Source organism: Falco naumanni, unplaced genomic scaffold, assembly GCF_017639655.2.
Source record: "Falco naumanni isolate bFalNau1 unplaced genomic scaffold, bFalNau1.pat scaffold_120_arrow_pat_ctg1, whole genome shotgun sequence".
Classification (NCBI taxonomy): domain Eukaryota; kingdom Metazoa; phylum Chordata; class Aves; order Falconiformes; family Falconidae; genus Falco; species Falco naumanni.
In genome coordinates, this window is record NW_024427363.1 from 47416 (window position 1) to 68079 (window position 20664).

Consider the following 20664-nt stretch of genomic DNA (forward strand, 5'->3'; position numbering starts at 1 on the left):
ATCCCCGTTCCACCATGTCCCTCATCTCCTCCTGTGTCCCCATGTCCCTGTGTCCCCACGTCCCTGTGTCCCCACATCCCTCTGTGTCCCCATGTCATCCCCGTTCCACCATGTCCCTCATCTCCTCCTGTGTCCCCATGTCCCTCTGTGTCCCCATGTCATCCCCGTTCCACCATGTCCCTCATCTCCTCCTGTGTCCCCATGTCCCTGTGTCCCCACGTCCCTCTGTGTCCCCTTGTCATCCCCGTTCCACCATGTCCCTCATCTCCTCCTGTGTCCCCATGTCCCTGTGTCCCCATGTCATCCCCGTTCCACCATGTCCCTCATCTCCTCCTGTGTCCCCACGTCCCTCTGTGTCCCCATGTCATCCCCGTTCCACCACGTCCCTCATCTCCTCCTGTGTCCCCACGTCCCTCTGTGTCCCCTTGTCATCCCCGTTCCACCATGTCCCTCATCTCCTCCTGTGTCCCCATGTCCCTCTGTGTCCCCATGTCATCCCCGTTCCACCATGTCCCTCATCTCCTCCTGTGTCCCCATGTCCCTGTGTCCCCACGTCCCTCTGTGTCCCCTTGTCATCCCCGTTCCACCATGTCCCTCATCTCCTCCTGTGTCCCCATGTCCCTGTGTCCCCATGTCATCCCCGTTCCACCATGTCCCTCATCTCCTCCTGTGTCCCCACGTCCCTCTGTGTCCCCATGTCATCCCCGTTCCACCACGTCCCTCATCTCCTCCTGTGTCCCCACGTCCCTCTGTGTCCCCTTGTCATCCCCGTTCCACCATGTCCCTCATCTCCTCCTGTGTCCCCATGTCCCTCTGTGTCCCCATGTCATCCCCATTCCACCATGTCCCTCATCTCCTTGTGTCTCCACGTCCCTCTGTGTCCCCATACGCTCCATGTCCCTCCATGTCTCCATGTCCCTGTGTCCCTACACCCTCCATGTCCATCGATTGCCTCCAAGTCCTCCTGTGTCCCCACGTCCCTGTGTCCTCATGTCCCTCTGTGTCCCCATGTCATCCCCGTTCCACCATGTCCCTCAACTCCTTCTGTGTCCCCACGTCCCTCTGTGTCCCCACGTCCCTCTGTGTCCCCACGTCATCCCCGTTCCACCACGTCCCTCATCTCCTCCTGTGTCCCCATGTCCCTCTGTGTCCCCATGTCATCCCTGTTCCACCACGTCCATCATCTCCTTCTGTGTCCCCATGTCATCCCCGTTCCACCATGTCCCTCATCTCCTCCTGTGTCCCCATGTCCCTGTGTCCCCATGTCCCTCTGTGTCCCCATGTCATCCCCGTTCCACCATGTCCCTCATCTCCTGTGTCCCCATGTCCCTGTGTCCCCTCATCTCCTCCTGTGTCCCCACGTCATCCCCGTTCCACCATGTCCCTCATCTCCCCCTGTGTCCCCATGTCCCTGTGTCCCCATGTCCCTGTGTCCCCACGTCATCCCCGTTCCACCACGTCCCTCGTCTCCCCCTGTGTCCCCGCGTCCCCAGTGTCCCCATGTCATCCCCGTTCCACCACGTCCCTCATCTCCTCCTGTGTCCCCATGTCCCTGTGTCCCACATCTCCTCCTGTGTCCCCACGTCCCTCTGTGTCCCCATGTCCCTGTGTCCCCACATCCCTCTGTGTCCCCATGTCATCCCCGTTCCACCATGTCCCTCATCTCCTCCTGTGTCCCCACGTCCCTCTGTGTCCCCATGTCCCTGTGTCCCCACATCCCTCTGTGTCCCCATGTCATCCCCGTTCCACCACGTCCCTCATCTCCCCCTGTGTCCCCATGTCCCTGTGTCCCCACGTCCCTCTGTGTCCCCACGTCACCCCCGTTCCACCACGTCCCTCGTCTCCCCCTGTGTCCCCGCGTCCCCAGTGTCCCCTCGCCGTCCCCGGGGCCGGGTCCCTCCCTCACCTGCCGATGATGCTCTTGATCTGGGAGTCCTTCTCCGCCTGCTGCTGCCGCAGGCGCTTCTCGCTCTGCTCCAGGCGGTGCTGGTACTGCAGCAGGATGCGGCTCGTCTGCTCCTCCTGCGACACCAGGCGCCGCTCGTACTCCTCCAGCTTGCGGTTGGACATGTGCAGCCGCTCCTTCAGCGAGTGGATCTCCTCCTCGTACTCCTTCACCTGCCACAGCCCACACTGCAGCGCGCTGCTGGCGGCACCTCCCCGCCCCCACCGCCACCGCACACCCTGGGTCCCCCCAGCAACGGTGACACCCAAACCATCTCCTGGTCTCCTGGGACCTGGACACTTGGGACCCCAGGACCTGGGTCTATCAGGGTCATCTCTTGGGACTTGGGTCCATCAGGGTCATCTCCTGGGACCTGGACACTTGGGTCCCCAGGACCTGGGTCCATCAGGATCATCTCCTGGGACCTGGACACTTGGGACCCCAGGACCTGGGTCTATCAGGGTCATCTCTTGGGACCTGGGTCCCAAGAACCTGGGTCAATCAGGATCATCTCTTGGGACCTAGACACCTGGGTCCCAAGGACCTGGGTCCATCAGGATCATCTCCTGGGACCTGGACACTTGGGTTCCAAAGACCTGGGTCCATTCAGGGTCATCTCTTGGGACTTGGGTCCATCAGGATCATCTCCTGGGACCTGGACACTTGGGTCCCAAGACCTGGGTCCATTCAGGGTCATCTCTTGGGACTTGGGTCCATCAGGATCATCTCCCGGGATCTGGACACTTGGGTCCCCAGGACTTGGGTCCATCAGGATCATCTCCTGGGATCTGGACACTTGGGTCCCCAGGACTTGGGTCCATCAGGATCATCTCCTGGGACCTGGACACTTGGGTCCCCAGGACCTGGGTCCATCAAGATCATCTCCTGGAACCTGGACACTTGGGACCCCAAGACCTGGGTCCATTCAGGGTCATCTCTTGGGACTTGGGTCCATCAGGATCATCTCCTGGGATCTGGACACTTGGGTCCCCAGGACCTGGGTCCATTCAGGGTCATCTCCTGGGACCTGGGTCCATCAGGATCATCTCCTGGGACCTGGACACTTGGGTCCCCAGGACCTGGGTCCATTCAGGGTCATCTCTTGGGACTTGGGTCCATCAGGATCATCTCCTGGGACCTGGACACTTGGGTTCCCAAGACCTGGGTCCATTCAGGGTCATCTCTTGGGACCTGGGTCCATCAGGATCATCTCCTGGGATCTGGACACTTGGGTCCCCAGGACCTGGGTCCATCAGGATCATCTCCTGGGACCTGGACACTTGGGTCCCAAGACCTGGGTCCATTCAGGGTCATCTCTTGGGACTTGGGTCCATCAGGATCATCTCCTGGGACCTGGACACTTGGGTCCCCAGGACCTGGGTCCATCAGGGTCGTCTCCTGGGACCCGGACACTTGGGACCCCAGGACCTGGGTCTATCAGGGTCATCTCTTGGGACCTGGGTCCCAAGAACCTGGGTCAATCAGGATCATCTCTTGGGACCTAGACACCTGGGTCCCAAGGACCTGGGTCCATCAGGATCATCTCCTGGGACCTGGACACTTGGGTTCCCAAGACCTGGGTCCATTCAGGGTCCTCTCTTGGGACTTGGGTCCCAAGGACCTGGGTCCATCAGGATGATATCTTGGGACCTGGGTCTCCACTGTGGCGGTGACCGGACACCTAGATCTCCACAACGGTGATGCCCAAACATCAAGGTCCCCCACCACAGTCATGACCGAACATCAAGGTCTCCACCAAGATGACACCCAAAGAGTTGGGAGCAACTCTGGTGACACTCGGACACCTGAGTCCCCACCATGATGACAACTAAACATTTGGGACCAGGCGTGGTGATGCCTGGACACCTTGGTTTCCACCACAGGGGATGCCTGGACGCCTGGGTCCATCAGGGTCATCTCTTGGGACCTGGACACCTGGGTCCCAAGGACCTGGGTCCATCAGGATCATCTCCTGGGACCTGGACACTTGGGTCCCCAGGACCTGGGTCCATCAGGATCATCTCCTGGGACCTGGACACTTGGGTCCCCAGGACCTGGGTCCCTCAGGATCATCTCCTGGGATCTGGACACTTGGGTTCCCAAGACCTGGGTCCATTCAGGGTCATCTCTTGGGACTTGGGTCCATCAGGATCATCTCTTGGGACCTGGACACTTGGGTCCCCAGGACCTGTGTCCATAGTGGGTCCTCTCTTGGGACTTGGGTCCCCAGGACCTGGGTCCATCAGGATCATCTCCTGGGACCTGGACACTTGGGTCCCCAGGACCTGGGTCCATCAGGATCATCTCCTGGGACCTGGACACTTGGGTCCCCAGGACCTGGGTCCATTCAGGGTCATCTCTTGGGACTTGGGTCCATCAGGATCATCTCCTGGGACCTGGACACTTGGGTCCCCAGGACCTGTGTCCATAGTGGGTCCTCTCTTGGGACTTGGGTCCCCAGGACCTGGGTCCATCAGGATCATCTCCTGGGACCTGGACACTTGGGTCCCCAGGACCTGGGTCCATCAGGATCATCTCCTGGGACCTGGACACTTGGGTCCCCAGGACCTGGGTCCATCAGGATCATCTCCTGGGACCTGGACACTTGGGTTCCCAAGACCTGGGTCCATTCAGGGTCATCTCCTGGGATCTGGACACTTGGGTCCCCAGGACCTGGGTCCATCAGGATCATCTCCTGGGACCTGGACACTTGGGTCCCCAGGACCTGGGTCCATCAGGATCATCTCCTGGGACCTGGACACTTGGGTCCCAAGGACCTGGGTCCATCAGGATCATCTCCTGGGACCTGGACACTTGGGTCCCCAGGACCTGGGCCCATCAGGATCATCTCCTGGGACCCGGACACTTGGGACCCCAAGACCTGGGTCCATTCAGGGTCATCTCTTGGGACTTGGGTCCATCAGGATCATCTCCTGGGATCTGGACACTTGGGTCCCCAGGACCTGGGTCCATCAAGATCATCTCCTGGAACCTGGACACTTGGGACCCCAAGACCTGGGTCCATTCAGGGTCATCTCTTGGGACTTGGGTCCATCAGGATCATCTCCTGGGACCTAGACACTTGGGTCCCCAGGACCTAGCTCCATCAGGGTCGTCTCCTGGGACCCGGACACTTGGGACCCCAGGACCTGGGTCCATTCAGGGTCATCTCTTGGGACTTGGGTCCATCAGGGTCATCTCCTGGGACCTGGACACTTGGGACCCCAAGACCTGGGTCCATTCAGGGTCATCTCCTGGGACCTGGACACTTGGGTCCCAAGACCTGGGTCCATTCAGGGTCATCTCTTGGGACTTGGGTCCATCAGGATCATCTCCTGGGACCTGGACACTTGGGTCCCCAGGACCTAGCTCCATCAGGGTCGTCTCCTGGGACCCGGACACTTGGGTTCCCAAGACCTGGGTCCATTCAGGGTCCTCTCTTGGGACTTGGGTCCCCAGGACCTGGGTCCATTCAGGATCATCTCCTGGGACCTGGACACTTGGGTCCCAAGACCTGGGTCCATCAGGATCATCTCCTGGGACCTGGACACTTGGGTCCCAAGACCTGGGTCCATTCAGGGTCCTCTCTTGGGACTTGGGTCCCCAGGACCTGGGTCCATCAGGATGATATCTTGGGACCTGGATCTCCACCGTGGCGGTGACCGGACACCTAGATCTCCGCAACGGTGATGCCCAAACATCAAGGTCCCCCACCACGGTCATGACCGAAAATCAAGGTCTCCACCAAGATGACACCCAAAGAGTTGGGACCAACTCTGGTGACACTCGGACACCTGAGTCCCCACCATGATGACACCTAAACATTTGGGACCACGCGTGGTGATGCCTGGACACCTTGGTTTCCACCACAGGGGATGCCTGGATGCCTGGGTCCATCAGGGTCATCTACTGGGACCCGAGTCCATCAGGGTCATCTAGGACATGTGGGTCCCCAGGACCTAGCTCCATCAGGGTCGTCTCCTGGGACCTGGACACTTGGCTCCCCAGGACCTGGGTCCATCAGGGTCATCTCTTGGGACCTGGGTCCCAAGAACCAGAGTCCATCAGGATCATCTCCTGGGACCTGAACACTTGGGTCCCAAGAACCTGGGTCCATCAGGATCATCTCCTGGGACCTGGACACTTGAGTTCCCAAGACCTGGGTCCATTCAGGGTCCTCTCTTGGGACTTGGGTCCCCAGGACCTGGGTCCATCAGGGTCATCTCCTGGGACCTGGACACTTGGGTCCCCAGGACCTGGGTCAATCAGGATCATCTCCTGGGACCTGGACACCTGGGTCCCCAGAACCTGGGTCAATCAGAATCATCTCCTGGGACCTGGACACCTGGGTCCCAAGAACCTGGGTCCATCAGGATCATCTCCTGGGACCTGGACACTTGGGTCCCAAGACCTGGGTCCATTCAGGGTCCTCTCTTGGGACTTGGGTCCCCAGGACCTGAGTCCATCAGGATCATCTCCTGGGACCTGAACACTTGGGTCCCCAGGACCTGGGTCCATCAGGATCATCTACTGGGACCTGGACACCTGGGTCCCCAGGACCTGGGTCCATCAGGATCATCTCTTGGGACCTGGACACTTGGGTCCCCAGGACCTGGGTCCATCAGGATCATCTCCTGGGACCTGGACACTTGGGTCCCCAGGACCTGGGTCCATCAGGGTCATCTCTTAGGACTTGGGTCCATCAGGATCATCTCCTGGGACCTGGACACTTGGGTCCCAAGGACCTGGGTCCATTCAGGGTCATCTCTTGGGACTTGGGTCCATCAGGATCATCTCCTGGGACCTGGACACCCGGTTTCCCAGGACCTGGGTCCATCAGGATCATCTCTTGGGACTTGGGTCCATCAGGATCATCTCCTGGGACCTGGACACTTGGGTCCCAAGGACCTGGGTCCATCAGGATCATCTCTTGGGATTCGGGTCCCCAGGACCTGGGTCCATCAGGATGATCTCTTGGGACCTGGACACTTGGGTTCCCAGGACCTGGGTCCATCAGGATCATCTCCTGGGACCTGGACACTTGGGTCTCCAGGACCTGGGTCCATTCAGGGTCATCTCTTGGGACTTGGGTCCATCAGGATCATCTCCTGGGACCTGGACACCCGGTTTCTCAGGACCTGGGTCCATCAGGATCATCTCCTGGGACCTGGACACTTGGGTCCCCAGGACCTGGGTCCATCAGGATCATCTCCTGGGACTTGGGTCCATCAGGATGATCTCCTGGGACCTGGACACCCGGTTTCCCAGGACCCCCAGCCCCATCGGCGGGGGTCCGTCGGTGGTCCCTACCCGGTCCAGCCGGCTCTCGTCCATGGACTTGGAGTACTCCTTGAGCTTGTACTCCTCGCGCTCGATGTGGGAGCTCTCGATGTCGGCCGAGAGGTGCGGCATGTTGGACACCCAGGCCACCGTGCGCTCCGCCGCCGGCATCACCGGGTTCAGCGTCGACGGCGTCTGCGAGGCCTGGGGGGAGGGGCGCAAGGACAACCTCGGTCCCTCTTGTCCCCACCGCTTGTCCCCACCGCAGCTCTCCCCATCTCCAGCCTGTCCCCACCAAGCCCCTCATGTCCATCCAGCCCCACCACGGCCCGTGTCACCCGTGGCCCCCCTCCCCACCACGCCACCCCATAATGTCCCCGATGTCCTCCGTCCCTGACACATCCCCCCGTCTCCACCATGTCCCCTTAGGTCCCCTGGTGTCCCCATGTCCCTCGTAGCCCTCATGTTCTCATCGCGTCCACGTGCCCACCACGTCCTCCGCAGCCACCGTGTCTCCCATCCCCCCCCGTCCCCATGTCCCCCAACCCTACCTTGTCCCCTGTCCCCCCCATGTCCCCATGTCCCCCAACCCTACCTTGTCCTCTGTCCCCCCCATGTCCCCATGTCCCCCAACCCTACCTTGTCCCCCATCCCTTCCATGTCCCCATGTCCCCCACAGCCCCCACATCCCCCATCCCCACCATGCCCCCATGTCCCACATCCCCCTCATCCCCTCCCTGTCCCCATGTCCCCCATCCCCCTCATCCCCTCCCTGTCCCCATGTCCCCCATAGCCCCCATGTCCCCCATTCCCACCCTGTTGCCCCATGTCCCCCATCCCCATGTCCCCCATCCCCACCATGCCCCCACGTCCCCCATCCCTACCTTGTCCCCATGTCCCCCATCCCCACTATGTTGCCCCATGTCCCCCCCGTCCCCATGTCCCCCACAGCCCCCACATCCCCCATCCCCTCCCTGTCCCCATGTCCCCCATAGCCCCCATGTCCCCCATTCCCACCCTGGTGCCCCATGTCCCCCATAGCCCCCGTGTCCCCCATCCCCATCATGCCCCCACGTCCCCCATCCCTACCTTGTCCCCATGTCCCCCATGTCCCCCATCCCCATGTCCCCCACAGCCCCCACATCCCCCATCCCTCCCCTGTCCCCATGTCCCCCACAGCCCCCACGTCCCCCATCCCCACCATGCCCCCATGTCCCCCATCCCCCATCCCTCCCCTGTCCCCATGTCCCCCACAGCCCCCACGTCCCCCGTCCCCTCCCCATACCCATGCCCCCCCCCCGCCCCCCTCCCCCCCACATCCCCCCGCCCCCGTGTCCCCCCCACCTGCTTGGTGACCGGTGGCTTCATCCCGGCCACCGACGCCTCCTTGGCCAGGGAGGGCTGCCGGGAGCGGGGGGGTCCGTAAGCCGGTTCGGGGGACGCCAGCAGGTTCCCGCTGGCCGGCCGGGGTTTGGGGGGCACCCCTAGGGCCCCCTGCCCCGCCCCCCCACCTTTCCCCGCCCGAGCCCCCCGAGGGGTGGGGGGTGGGGGGGGCCCCGATGGTGATCTGGGGGGGGGCCAGGCTGTCCTGCAGGGAGAGCTGCCGCCGGCCGAAGTCGCCCCCCGGCCGGGCGAACTCGTCGCTGTAGCTGTGGCTGTGGGTGATGTGCTTGGGGGGGGGGCGCCGCCAGCTCCTCGCTCTTGCTGTACCCGTGCAGGGGGGGGGCGAAGGGTCCCTCACCCCCCGGCTCGGGTCCTCGCAAGGGTCCGTCGGCCGCCAAATGAAAAAGAGGGTTCTGGAAGGAAAGGGGGACCCGCAACTGCGGCCCCCCCCGGTTCGGGTACCCCCAAACGAGGGGGGGCCAGGCTGGAGGCGCTGCCCTGCGAGAGGCGGCCGGGACGCAGCCCCCCTCCGGCCCCCCCCCGGGGCTGGACCACCGGCGGCGAGCAGCTCGGCGGGCAAACTTGGGACGCTGTCAACGCGGCCGTCTTGAAGGTCCAGCATGGAGACGCTCTTGCCCACCCCCAGAGCCCCCCGGCCCCCCTCGGGCTCCGTCAGGTCGGAGCTGCTGGTGCAGTAGGCGGGGGAGGAGCGGGCCAGGGGGGGGCGGCTCAGGACCAGCACCTCCTGCGGCCCCTTCTCCTGCGGCGGGGAGGGCAGGCGGGGCACCTCCATGGAGCTGGGGGGGCGGGGGGGGGGGTGCTGAGAGGGGTGTTCGTGGTGGCCCCAGCCATGTTCCTGTCCCAGCCTTGTCTCCATCCCCGTCTCCATCTCCAGCCCCAAGCCCACCTCCATCTCCAGCCCCAAGCCCATCTCCATCACCAGCCCACCTCCATCTCCAGCCCCAAGCCCACCTCCATCACCAGCCCACCTCCATCACCAGCCCCAAGCCCACCTCCATCACCAGCCCGCCTCCATCTCCAGCCCCAAGCCCATCTCCATCACCAGCCCATCTCCATCTCCATCCCCAAGCCCACCTCCATCACCAGCCCATCTCCATCTCCGGCCCCAAGCCCACCTCCATCACCAGCCCATCTCCATCTCCAGCCCCAAGCCCACCTCCATCACCAGCCCACCTCCATCTCCAGCCCCAAGCCCATCTCCATCACCAGCCCATCTCCATCTCCAAGCCCATCTCCATCACCAGCCCATCTCCATCTCCAGCCCCAAGCCCATCTCCATCACCAGCCCATCTCCATCTCCAAGCCCATCTCCATCACCAGCCCATCTCCATCTCCAGCCCCAAGCCCATCTCCATCACCAGCCCATCTCCATCTCCAAGCCCATCTCCATCACCAGCCCATCTCCATCTCCATCCCCAAGCCCACCTCCATCACCAGCCCATCTCCATCTCCGGCCCCAAGCCCACCTCCATCACCAGCCCATCTCCATCTCCAGCCCCAAGCCCACCTCCATCACCAGCCCACCTCCATCTCCAGCCCCAAGCCCATCTCCATCACCAGCCCATCTCCATCTCCAAGCCCATCTCCATCACCAGCCCATCTCCATCTCCAGCCCCAAGCCCATCTCCATCACCAGCCCATCTCCATCTCCAAGCCCATCTCCATCACCAGCCCATCTCCATCTCCAGCCCCAAGCCCATCTCCATCACCAGCCCATCTCCAGCCCCAAGCCCATCTCCATCACCAGCCCACCTCCATCTCCAGCCCCAAGCCCATCTCCATCACCAGCCCATCTCCATCTCCAGCCCCAAGCCCACCTCCATCACCAGCCCACCTCCATCTCCAAGCCCACCTCCATCACCAGCCCATCTCCATCTCCAGCCCCAAGCCCACCTCCATCACCAGCCCACCTCCATCTCCAAGCCCATCTCCATCACCAGCCCATCTCCATCTCCAGCCCCAAGCCCACCTCCATCACCAGCCCACCTCCATCTCCAAGCCCACCTCCATCACCAGCCCATCTCCATCTCCAGCCCCAAGCCCATCTCCATCACCAGCCCACCTCCATCTCCAAGCCCATCTCCATCACCAGCCCACCTCCATCTCTAGCCCCAAGCCCATCTCCATCACCAGCCCTGTCTCCATCTCCAGCCCCAAGCCCATCTCCATCACCAGCCCACCTCCATCTCCAAGCCCATCTCCATCACCAGCCCACCTCCATCTCTAGCCCCAAGCCCATCTCCATCACCAGCCCTGTCTCCATCTCCAGCCCCAAGCCCATCTCCATCACCAGCCCATCTCCAGCCCCAAGCCCATCTCCATAACCACCTCATCTCCATCTCCAGTCCCAAGCCCATCATCATCATCCCATCGTGATCCCACCTCCATCTCCAGCCCCAAGCCCATCTCCATCATCATCCCATCGTGATCCCACCTCCATCTCCATCCCATTCCATCCCAGTCCCATCTCCATTCCTATCCCCATCCTCAACCCCATCCCATCTCCATCCCATCCCATCCTCACCCCCAACCCCATCCCATCCTCATCTCCATCTCCATCCCCACTTCCATCCCCATCCCAATCCCATCTCTGTCCCCACCCCATCACCATCTTCACCTCATTGTTGTCCCCATCCCTATCCCACCACCATCCCCACCCCTCATTGTCCCCACCCCATCCCCATCCCCATCACCCACCTGTTGAGGCCCCGCACCATGTAGGACTGGAGGTCAACAGAGCTGCAGGGGCAGAGAGGGGTGACCACGGGGACCCGCGGTGGTGGGAAGCCACCCCAGGTGAGACTGAGGGCCATCAGGGTGACACGTGGGGACACCACGGGGACAGGGGGGGACACAGCGGGGGGGACACGGGGCGGGATGAGGAGCTATCACAAGGATGTGGAGATGCCATGAGGATGTGGAGGTACCGTGGGGACGGGGGGGGGGGGGGCGTCACGGGGGGGGGGACAGCGGGGTGGTTCCTGGGGGTCCTCACCTGTTGAGGTCACGGACGAGGTAGGGCTGGAGGTCAGCCGAGGGTCCCCGCAGCACCAGCCCCTTGGGGGGCAGCCGCTCCCCCCTGGCTCGGCTGCCGCTGCAGGTGGGGGTTTGCGCAGGGCCACGCTGATGTCCGTCAGCAGCCGGGGCAGTGGGCCCAGCTTCAGCAGGGCCTCCTGGGGGGGGTGGGGTGGTGGGGCAGGTCAGCCACGTGTCCCCACCCCACGCCCTGGCACCCCAGTAACCTCCCGTGGTGGGACACAGTGGGGCTGGGACCCCATGACCTCCCCTGTGAGGGGCACAGGTAGGTGGGACCCCAATGAGCTCCTGTGGTGGGACATGGGTGGATGGGACCCCACTGAGCTCCTGTGGTGGGACATGGGTGGATGGGACTCCAGTGACCACCCTTGGGGTGACCCAGTGGTGGCTTCCCAATGACCTCCCATGGTGGGACACAGTGGGGCTGGGACCCCAGTGACCTCCCATGGTGGGACATGGGTGGATGGGACCCCAATGAGCTCCTGTGGTGGGACATGGGTGGATGGGACTCCAGTGACCACCCTTGGGGTGACCCAGTGGTGGCTTCCCAATGACCTCCCGTGGTGGGACACAGTGGGGCTGGGACCCCAGTGACCTCCCATGGTGGGACATGGGTGGATGGGACCCCACTGAGCTCCTGTGGTGGGACATGGGTGGATGGGACCCCAATGGCCACACCTGGGGGGCACCCAGTGACCCAGTGGTGGCTTCCCAACGACCTCCCGTGGTGGGACACAGTGGGGCTGGGACCCCAGTGACCTCCCATGGTGGGACATGGGTGGATGGGACCCCAATGAGCTCCTGTGGTGGGACATGGGTGGATGGGACTCCAGTGACCACCCTTGGGGTGACCCAATGGTGGCTTCCCAATGACCTCCCGTGGTGGGACACAGTGGGGCTGGGACCCCAGTGACCTCCCATGGTGGGACATGGGTGGATGGGACCCCAATGGCCACACCTGGGGGGCACCCAGTGACCCAGTGGTGGCTTCCCAATGACCTCCCGTGGTGAGACACAGTGGGGCTGGGACCCCAGTGACCTCCCATGGTGGGACATGGGTGGATGGGACCCCAATGAGCTCCTGTGGTGGGACATGGGTGGATGGGACACCAATGGCCACACCTGGGGGGCACCCAGTGACCCAGTGGTGGCTTCCCAATGACCTCCCATGGTGGGACACAGTGGGGCTGGGACCCCAGTGACCTCCCATGGTGGGACATGGGTGGATGGGACCCCAATGAGCTCCTGTGGTGGGACATGGGTGGATGGGACCCCCGTGACCTCCTTTTGGGGAACAGGGGTGCATAGGACCCCAAAATGCCCCTCCAGGGCCACCCAGATGTCCAGGGTCCCAAAACTAGGGAGAACCTAGGTGTCCAGGCCCCTGCCCATCACCCAGGAGAAGACCCAGGTGACCCTCCACCACGGGGGTCCCAGGTGATGGGGGTACCTTGCTGAGCTGGGACATGACCTCCCAGAGGAGGGCGTGCAGGGTGGAGAGCTCGCGGCCCAGGTCGATGTAGCCCTCGAAGCTGGTGCTGTTGGTGAGGGTGTCCAGGTTGGAGATCTCGTAGAGGAACTGCTGCATGCTGGTCCACTCCAGCTCCAGGAACTCGTTCATGAAGGCCATGTACTCCTCCTTGCTGCCAAACCTGTGGGCAGGAGCTCAGCAGGGTCTGCTCTGGCCCCTTCGATGGTTGTTGTCCCCCCCACCAGCCTTGCCCACCACCCTCCATCCTTTCTTTCCCTCCAGCTTCCAGGCATCCCTTCATAAAGCCACGTCTGGCCTTCACCCGGCCCTGCTCTCCATTTGTTCTCCATCCAGCTATCTACCAACCAACCCATCCACCCATCTACCAACCAACCCATCCACCCATCTACCAACCAACCCATCCACCCATCTACCAACCAACCCATCCACCCATCTTCCTTCCTTCTATCCATCCATCTTCCATCCACCCATGAATCCATCCATCATCCACCTAGCCATCTGCTGCTCCCTCCATCCACCACCTTACCCGCTCAACTCGCTCATTTTCCACCCATCATCCATCAACACATCCACCTTCTGATCATCTGTTTGTCTTCTCTGCTCGCCCACCCGTAAACTCATCCGTTCGTCTACCAACTCATCCATCCATTTCCTATTCTTCCTCCTCTGTCCACCCATCAGTTCATCCCTCCATCTTCTGCCCATCCGTCCACTCATCCAACCATCTTCTGCCCATCATCCATCGACTCATCTGTCCATGATCTATCAACTCCCCCAGCCATCTCATCTCCACCTGTCCATTTTCCAACTCGTCCATCTCTCAAGTCATCCACCCACCTTCCACCCACCATCCATCATCTCATCCATCCACCTTCCATCCATCATCTCATCCATCCACCTTCCATCCATCATCTCATCCATCCACCTTCCATCCATCATCTCATCCATCCACCTTCCATCCATCATCTCATCCATCCACCTTCCACCCTTCCACCCACCATCCATCATCTCATCCATCTACCTTCCATCCATCATCTCATCCATCCACCTTCCATCCATCATCTCATCCATCCACCTTCCATCCATCATCTCATCCATCTACCTTCAGTCCACCTGTCCATCAAACCATCCATCCATCTTCTGCCCATCTGTCCATCTTCGGTCCATCCATCCATTCACTCTCCATCCACCCATGAACGCACCCATAGACCTACGGATCCACCTTCCCTCCACCATCCCTCCATCCTCCTCCCTGCCCACCTGCGTCCCCCACCACCCTCCTCCCATCCCTCCCTCCGCCTGAGCACCGGGACCCCCTCCCCCAACCTTCTCCCCTCCACGCTGGGCGCTCACTTGGTGAAGTTGGCCAGGTTCTGGATGACCTTGGCGATGAGGGTGAGGGTGCGGGCGGTCTGCTCGTCGGGGTACTCCTGCATGAGGCCGAAGAGGCTGGGGGACATCACGGCAGGGCAGAGGAACCGCAGGAAGAGCGAGGCGCTGATCAACCGGTCGGCGATGTCCTCGCGACCCCGCTCGGCGCATCGCAGCCGCCACGAGGCGAAGACCTCCTTCAGCTCCCGTGGGAACACGCTGGAGGGTGGTGGGTGGGACACACACAAGACGGTCAGGGACCTGTGGTGGGGACACTGAGGGGACGTCCCCAGCCCCAAGGACTCACCAGTGCGAGTTGACCACCTTGCAGAGGGCGAGCTCGCAGCACATGCGGAGGTTGGCCTGGTGGTCGGCCAAGGTGGAGGCCGAGCACTTCATGGGGTCGACCTCGCAGTTCTCCTCCGACTCGTACAGCGCCCGGATGAACTCGCCTGGGTGAGGACGGGGACGTCAGAGGGGACCGGGGACCCCCCACCACTGTCCCACAGCCAAGTCAACCCAACGGGGACATGGCCGTGAGAAGGGAACCACCCAACCATCTCATCCTCAGGCCAATGAAGACCTGGAAGTGGACGGGGGTTGGGGACCACCCAACTGTCCCACAGCCAGACCACCTCAATGGAGACATGGCCAGGAGAAGGGACCACCCAACCATCCCCTGGTCATGCCAACAGGGACATGATCATAAGAAAGGACCACCCAACCATTGCATGACCATAACCATGGGCCCACAGCCATGAGAAGAGACCACCTAACTGTCCTAAGGCCATGGGAAGGGACCACCCAACATCACATGGCCATACCCATGAGGATCTGGCTATGGGCAAGGACTGGGGACCACCCAACTGCACCCTAATGGGGACATGACCATGAGAAGGGACCACCCAACCACCCCATGGCCATGCCCATGAGGATCTGGCTATGGGCAGGGACTGGGGACCACCCAACTGCACCCTAATGGGGACATGACCATGAGAAGGGACCACCCAACCACCCCATGGCCATGCCCATGAGGATCTGGCTATGGGCAAGGACTGGGGACCACCCAACTGCACCCTGATGGGGACATGACCATGAGAAGGGACCACCCAACCACCCCATGGCCATGCCCATGAGGATCTGGCTATGGGCAGGGACTGGGGACCACCCAACTGCACCCTAACGGGGACATGACCATGAGAAGGGACCACCCAACCACCCCATGGCCATGCCCATGAGGATCTGGCTATGGGCAAGGACTGGGGACCACCCAACTGCACCCTAATGGGGACATGACCATGAGAAGGGACCACCCAACCACCCCATGGCCATGCCCATGAGGATCTGGCTATGGGCAAGGACTGGGGACCACCCCAACTGCACCCTAATGGGGACATGACCATGAGAAGGGACCACCCAACCACCCCATGGCCATGCCCATGAGGATCTGGCTATGGGCAGGGACTGGGGACCACCCAACTGCACCCTGATGGGGACATGACCATGAGAAGGGACCACCCAACCACCCCATGGCCATGCCCATGAGGATCTGGCTATGGGCAAGGACTGGGGACCACCCAACTGCACCCTAATGGGGACATGACCATGAGAAGGGACCACCCAACCACCCCATGGCCATGCCCATGAGGATCTGGCTATGGGCAAGGACTGGGGACCACCCAACTGCACCCTAATGGGGACATGACCATGAGAAGGGACCACCCAACCACCCCATGGCCATGCCCATGAGGATCTGGCTATGGGCAAGGACTGGGGACTACCCAACTGCACCCTGATGGGGACATGACCATGAGAAGGGACCACCCAACCACCCCATGGCCATGCCCATGAGGATCTGGCTATGGGCAAGGACTGGGGACCACCCAACTGCACCCTGATGGGGACATGACCATGAGAAGGGACCACCCAACCACCCCATGGCCATGCCCATGAGGATCTGGCTATGGGCAAGGACTGGGGACCACCCAACTGCACCCTGATGGGGACATGACCATGAGAAGGGACCACCCAACCACCCCATGGCCATGCCAAAGGGGACATGACCACATGTGGGGACCACCCACCATCCCACAACCATACTGATGGGGTCCTGGCCATGACAGGGACCCCTGGCCATGACGAGGACCCCCCAGTTGTGGTGGAGCTTACCAATGGCATCCTTGAGGTATTTCTGGCCGATGAGTTTCAGGTACTCCTCTATGGCTTTCGTGGCGAGGGTGTTTTCCCGGAAGATCAGGTGCTCCCGGTCCATGAAGCGATCCACCTCCGTCATGGCCATGTCCGACAGGAAGTCCTGTCCACGGCCGTCAGGGCAGCCCAGCGCCCGCCTGCAGCCCAGCCAGGCTGGCCCAGCCCCCCCTCCATGCCTCCGAGTGTCCTGCTTCCATCTTCTGTCCATCCGTCTGTCCGTCCATCCATCCATCCATCCATCCATCCATCCATCCATCCATCCATCCACCCATCCATCCATCCATCCATCCATCCATCCATCCATCCATCCATCCACCCATCCATCCATCCATCCATCCTCTCTGTTCTCCATCCATCCATCTTGCTTCCACATATCCATCCTTCATCCATTCTCCATCCATCCTCTCTCCCTCCCTCCACCACCCATCCTTCATCCCTCCATCCATTCATCCATCTTCCATCCATCCATCCATCCATCTTCCATCTATCCATCTTCCATCCATCTTTATCCATCCATCCTCTATCCATCTTCCATCCATCCATCTTCCAACTATCCATCCTTCATCCATTATCCATTGATCCATCCATTCTCCCTCCCTCCACCACCCATCCTTCTTCCCTCCATCCTCCATCCTCCATCCTGCATCCATCCATCCATCCATCCATCTTCCATCATCCATCCATCCTCTACCCAACCATCCTCTCTCCATTCTCCATCCATCCATCCATCCATCCATTATCCATCCATCCTTCATCCATTATCCATCCATCCATTCTCCCTCTCTTCACCACCCATCCTTCATCCCTTCATCCTCCATCCTCCATCCATCCATCCATCCATCCATCCCATCCATCCTCTCTTCGTTCTCCATCCATCCATCTTCCGTCCATCCATCCATCCATCCATCCTTCATCCATTATCCATCCATCCATCCATCCATTCTCTCTCTCTTCACCACCCATCCTTCATCCCTTCATCCTCCATCCTCCATCCATCCATCCATCCTCTACCCATCCATCCTCTCTCCATTCTCCACCCATCCATCCATCCATCCACCTTCCATCCATCCATCCATCCATCCATCCATCCACCCATCCATCCATCCATCCATCCATCCATCCACCTTCCATCCATCCATCCATCCATCCATCCATCCATCCATCCATCCATCCATCCTCTACCCATCCATCCTCTCTCCATTCTCCACCCATCCATCCATCCATCCATCCATCCATCCATCCATCCATCCGTCCATCCATCCATCCATCCATCCATCCATCCATCCTCTACCCATCCATCCTCTCTCCATTCTCCACCCATCCATCCATCCATCCACCCATCCATCCATCCATCCATCCATCCATCCATCCATCCATCCATCCACCCATCCATCCATCCATCCACCCATCCATCCATCCATCCTCTCTCCATTCTCCACCCATCCATCCATCCATCCACCCATCCATCCATCCATCCATCCATCCATCCATCTATCCATCCATCCATCCTCTACCCATCCATCCTCTCTCCATTCTCCATCCATCCATCTTTCATCCACCCATCCACCTTCCATCCATCCATCCATCCATCCATCCATCCATCCATCCATCCATCCATCCATCCATCCCTCCCTCCATCCATCTCCATCCATTATCCTCCTTCCATTCCTCCCTCAACCCACCCTCCGCCCCTCCATCCCTCCATCCCTCAATCCTCCACCCCTCCCCACCCCCCAGCCCCCCCCCCCCACCTTAGCCTTGCCGGTGCTCTGCAAGATGTGCACCAACGCGCAGGCCACCTCCTCCTTGCTCTTGACGCTGAGCACGGGCTCCAGGACGGCGCAAAGCATCCGGTAATTATTGGTGACGTACTCGGCGAACTCCTTGTAGAGCTCCATGGGGAGGATGCTCATGGTCTGGAAGCGACTCTTGACGCGGAGCGCCGGACAACCCGCCTTGCTCTTGCTGCCGCTGGGTTGACTGAGCGGGTACCACTGCTCGGCGAAGTGCCGCCCGGTGACGCTGGCGATGGGGATGCTCACCATCCCCACGTAGTTACTCTTGTCCTTCTTGCGTTTCTTGTCGGTGTCCTTGTAGAGGTGCAGGCGGATGGTGCGGACGGCCGGCAGGTTGTTGAACTCAAAATGTTCTCCCCAGAAGACGTTGTCGGTGCGCGCCTTGCTGGTGGTGCGGGCGTAGAGCATGTCGTCCAGGCAGAGCTCGCAGTAGTAGCGTTTCTTGGGGGGAAGGTCTCGCGCCTCGATCACCCACAGCTTCAGGACGTTGTCCACCCGCCGGCTGTTGTCCTGAGGAGGGGTGGGAGGGAGGAGGGAGGTCAGCAGGGGACGTGGGGACAGCGTGGGGCGAGGATATCTGGGAGGGGGAGAGGCCAGGGTGGTGGGACAGATCAGGGGGAGCCAGGGGTGGGGGTAGATGGGGACAGTGACTCTGGGGCAGGGGGACACCAGGGGGAAACCCCAGCTGAGAGTGGCCACCGGGACCAGTGACCCCAAGGGCCAGGGTGAGCCCTGGGGACATCACCACCACCAACCACCTCCACCGCCACCAGTGGGCCATCTCCACCCCCACCAGATGACCACTTCATCCCCACCGGTTGACCATCCCCACCTGTTGACCATCCCATTTCCTCCCGTCAAGCATCCCATCACTACATCACTACCAGTTGACCATCTCCGGCCCTACCACCGACCATCCCCACCAGCTGACCATCTCCATCCCCACCAGCTGACCATCTCCATAGCCACCAGCTGACCATCCCCACCCATACCAGTTGACCATCAGCATCCCCACCAGTTGACCATTCCCACCAGCTGACCATCTCCACCCCCACCAATTGACCATCCCCATCCATTCCAGTTGACCATCAGCATCCCCACCAGCTGACCATCCCCACCCATACCCGTTGACCATCTCCACCAACTGACCATCCCCATCCATTCCAGTTGACCACCAACACCCCCTACCACTTGACCATCCCCACCAGTTGATCATCCCATCCCCACCACTAGACCATCCCCACCCATACCCATTGACCATCCCCACCAACTGACCATCCCCATCCATTCCAGTTGACCACCAACACCCCCTACTACTTGACCATCCCCACCAGTTGATCATCCCATCCCCACCAGTAGACCATCCCCACCCATACCCATTGACCATCCCCACCAACTGACCATCCCCATCCATTCCAGTTGACCACCAACACCCCCTACTACTTGACCATCCCCACCAGTTGATCATCCCATCCCCACCAGTAGACCATCCCCACCCATACCCATTGACCATCCCCACCAACTGACCATCCCCATCCATTCCAGTTGACCACCAACACCCCCTACTACTTGACCATCCCCAACAGTTGATCATCCCATCCCCACCACTAGACCATCCCCACCCATACCCATTGACCATCCCCACCAACTGACCATCCCCATCCATTCTAGTTGACCACCAACACCCCCTACCAGTTGACCATCTTCACCACTAGACCATCCCCACCCATACCCGTTGACCATCCCCATCCATTCCAGCTGACCACCAACACCCCCTACCACTTGACCATCCCTACCAGTTGACCACCCCCACCAGTTGACCCCACCGCCATCCCCCCCCCCCCCCCCCTCACCTTGTTGGGCTTCACCGCCCTCTGCAGATTCTCGATCCACTTGTCCCTCTCAGCAGCCGAGCGGCAGGCAAAGCACTTGGTCCCCGAGGCCGTGGTCACCTAGGGATGACGCGCCACCGTCACAACCGCCCCCCCCCCCCCCCCCCCCCAAATGGCCAACGGGGAGGCAACGAGGAGGTCGGGCTCCTACCTCGAAGCAGAATTCCTGGCCCAGGATGCTGCTGTGGACGGCCTTGATGATGGAGTCCTCATCCAGGTTGAGCTCCAGCGCCTCGG

The 20664-nt window shown here is 61.1% G+C and overlaps 1 protein-coding gene across 1 annotated transcript in view; it reads right to left on the reverse strand.

Moving 5' to 3' along the window:
- The window catches only part of SYNGAP1 (synaptic Ras GTPase activating protein 1), a gene marked incomplete at its 5' end in the record, with an annotated part of 31781 nt that extends 11122 nt beyond the window's left edge, over nucleotides 1–20659 (reverse strand). The window contains 17 exon segments of the mRNA XM_040581347.1: nucleotides 1907–2118; nucleotides 7256–7429; nucleotides 8570–8743; nucleotides 8745–8910; nucleotides 8912–9195; nucleotides 9198–9405; nucleotides 11327–11368; nucleotides 11625–11711; nucleotides 11713–11738; nucleotides 11740–11802; nucleotides 13116–13317; nucleotides 14511–14747; nucleotides 14836–14980; nucleotides 16698–16842; nucleotides 18491–19045; nucleotides 20389–20487; nucleotides 20579–20659. Coding sequence (XP_040437281.1) covers nucleotides 1907–2118; nucleotides 7256–7429; nucleotides 8570–8743; nucleotides 8745–8910; nucleotides 8912–9195; nucleotides 9198–9405; nucleotides 11327–11368; nucleotides 11625–11711; nucleotides 11713–11738; nucleotides 11740–11802; nucleotides 13116–13317; nucleotides 14511–14747; nucleotides 14836–14980; nucleotides 16698–16842; nucleotides 18491–19045; nucleotides 20389–20487; nucleotides 20579–20659 — 2900 coding nt within the window.
- Nucleotides 20660–20664: the final 5 nt, after the last annotated feature.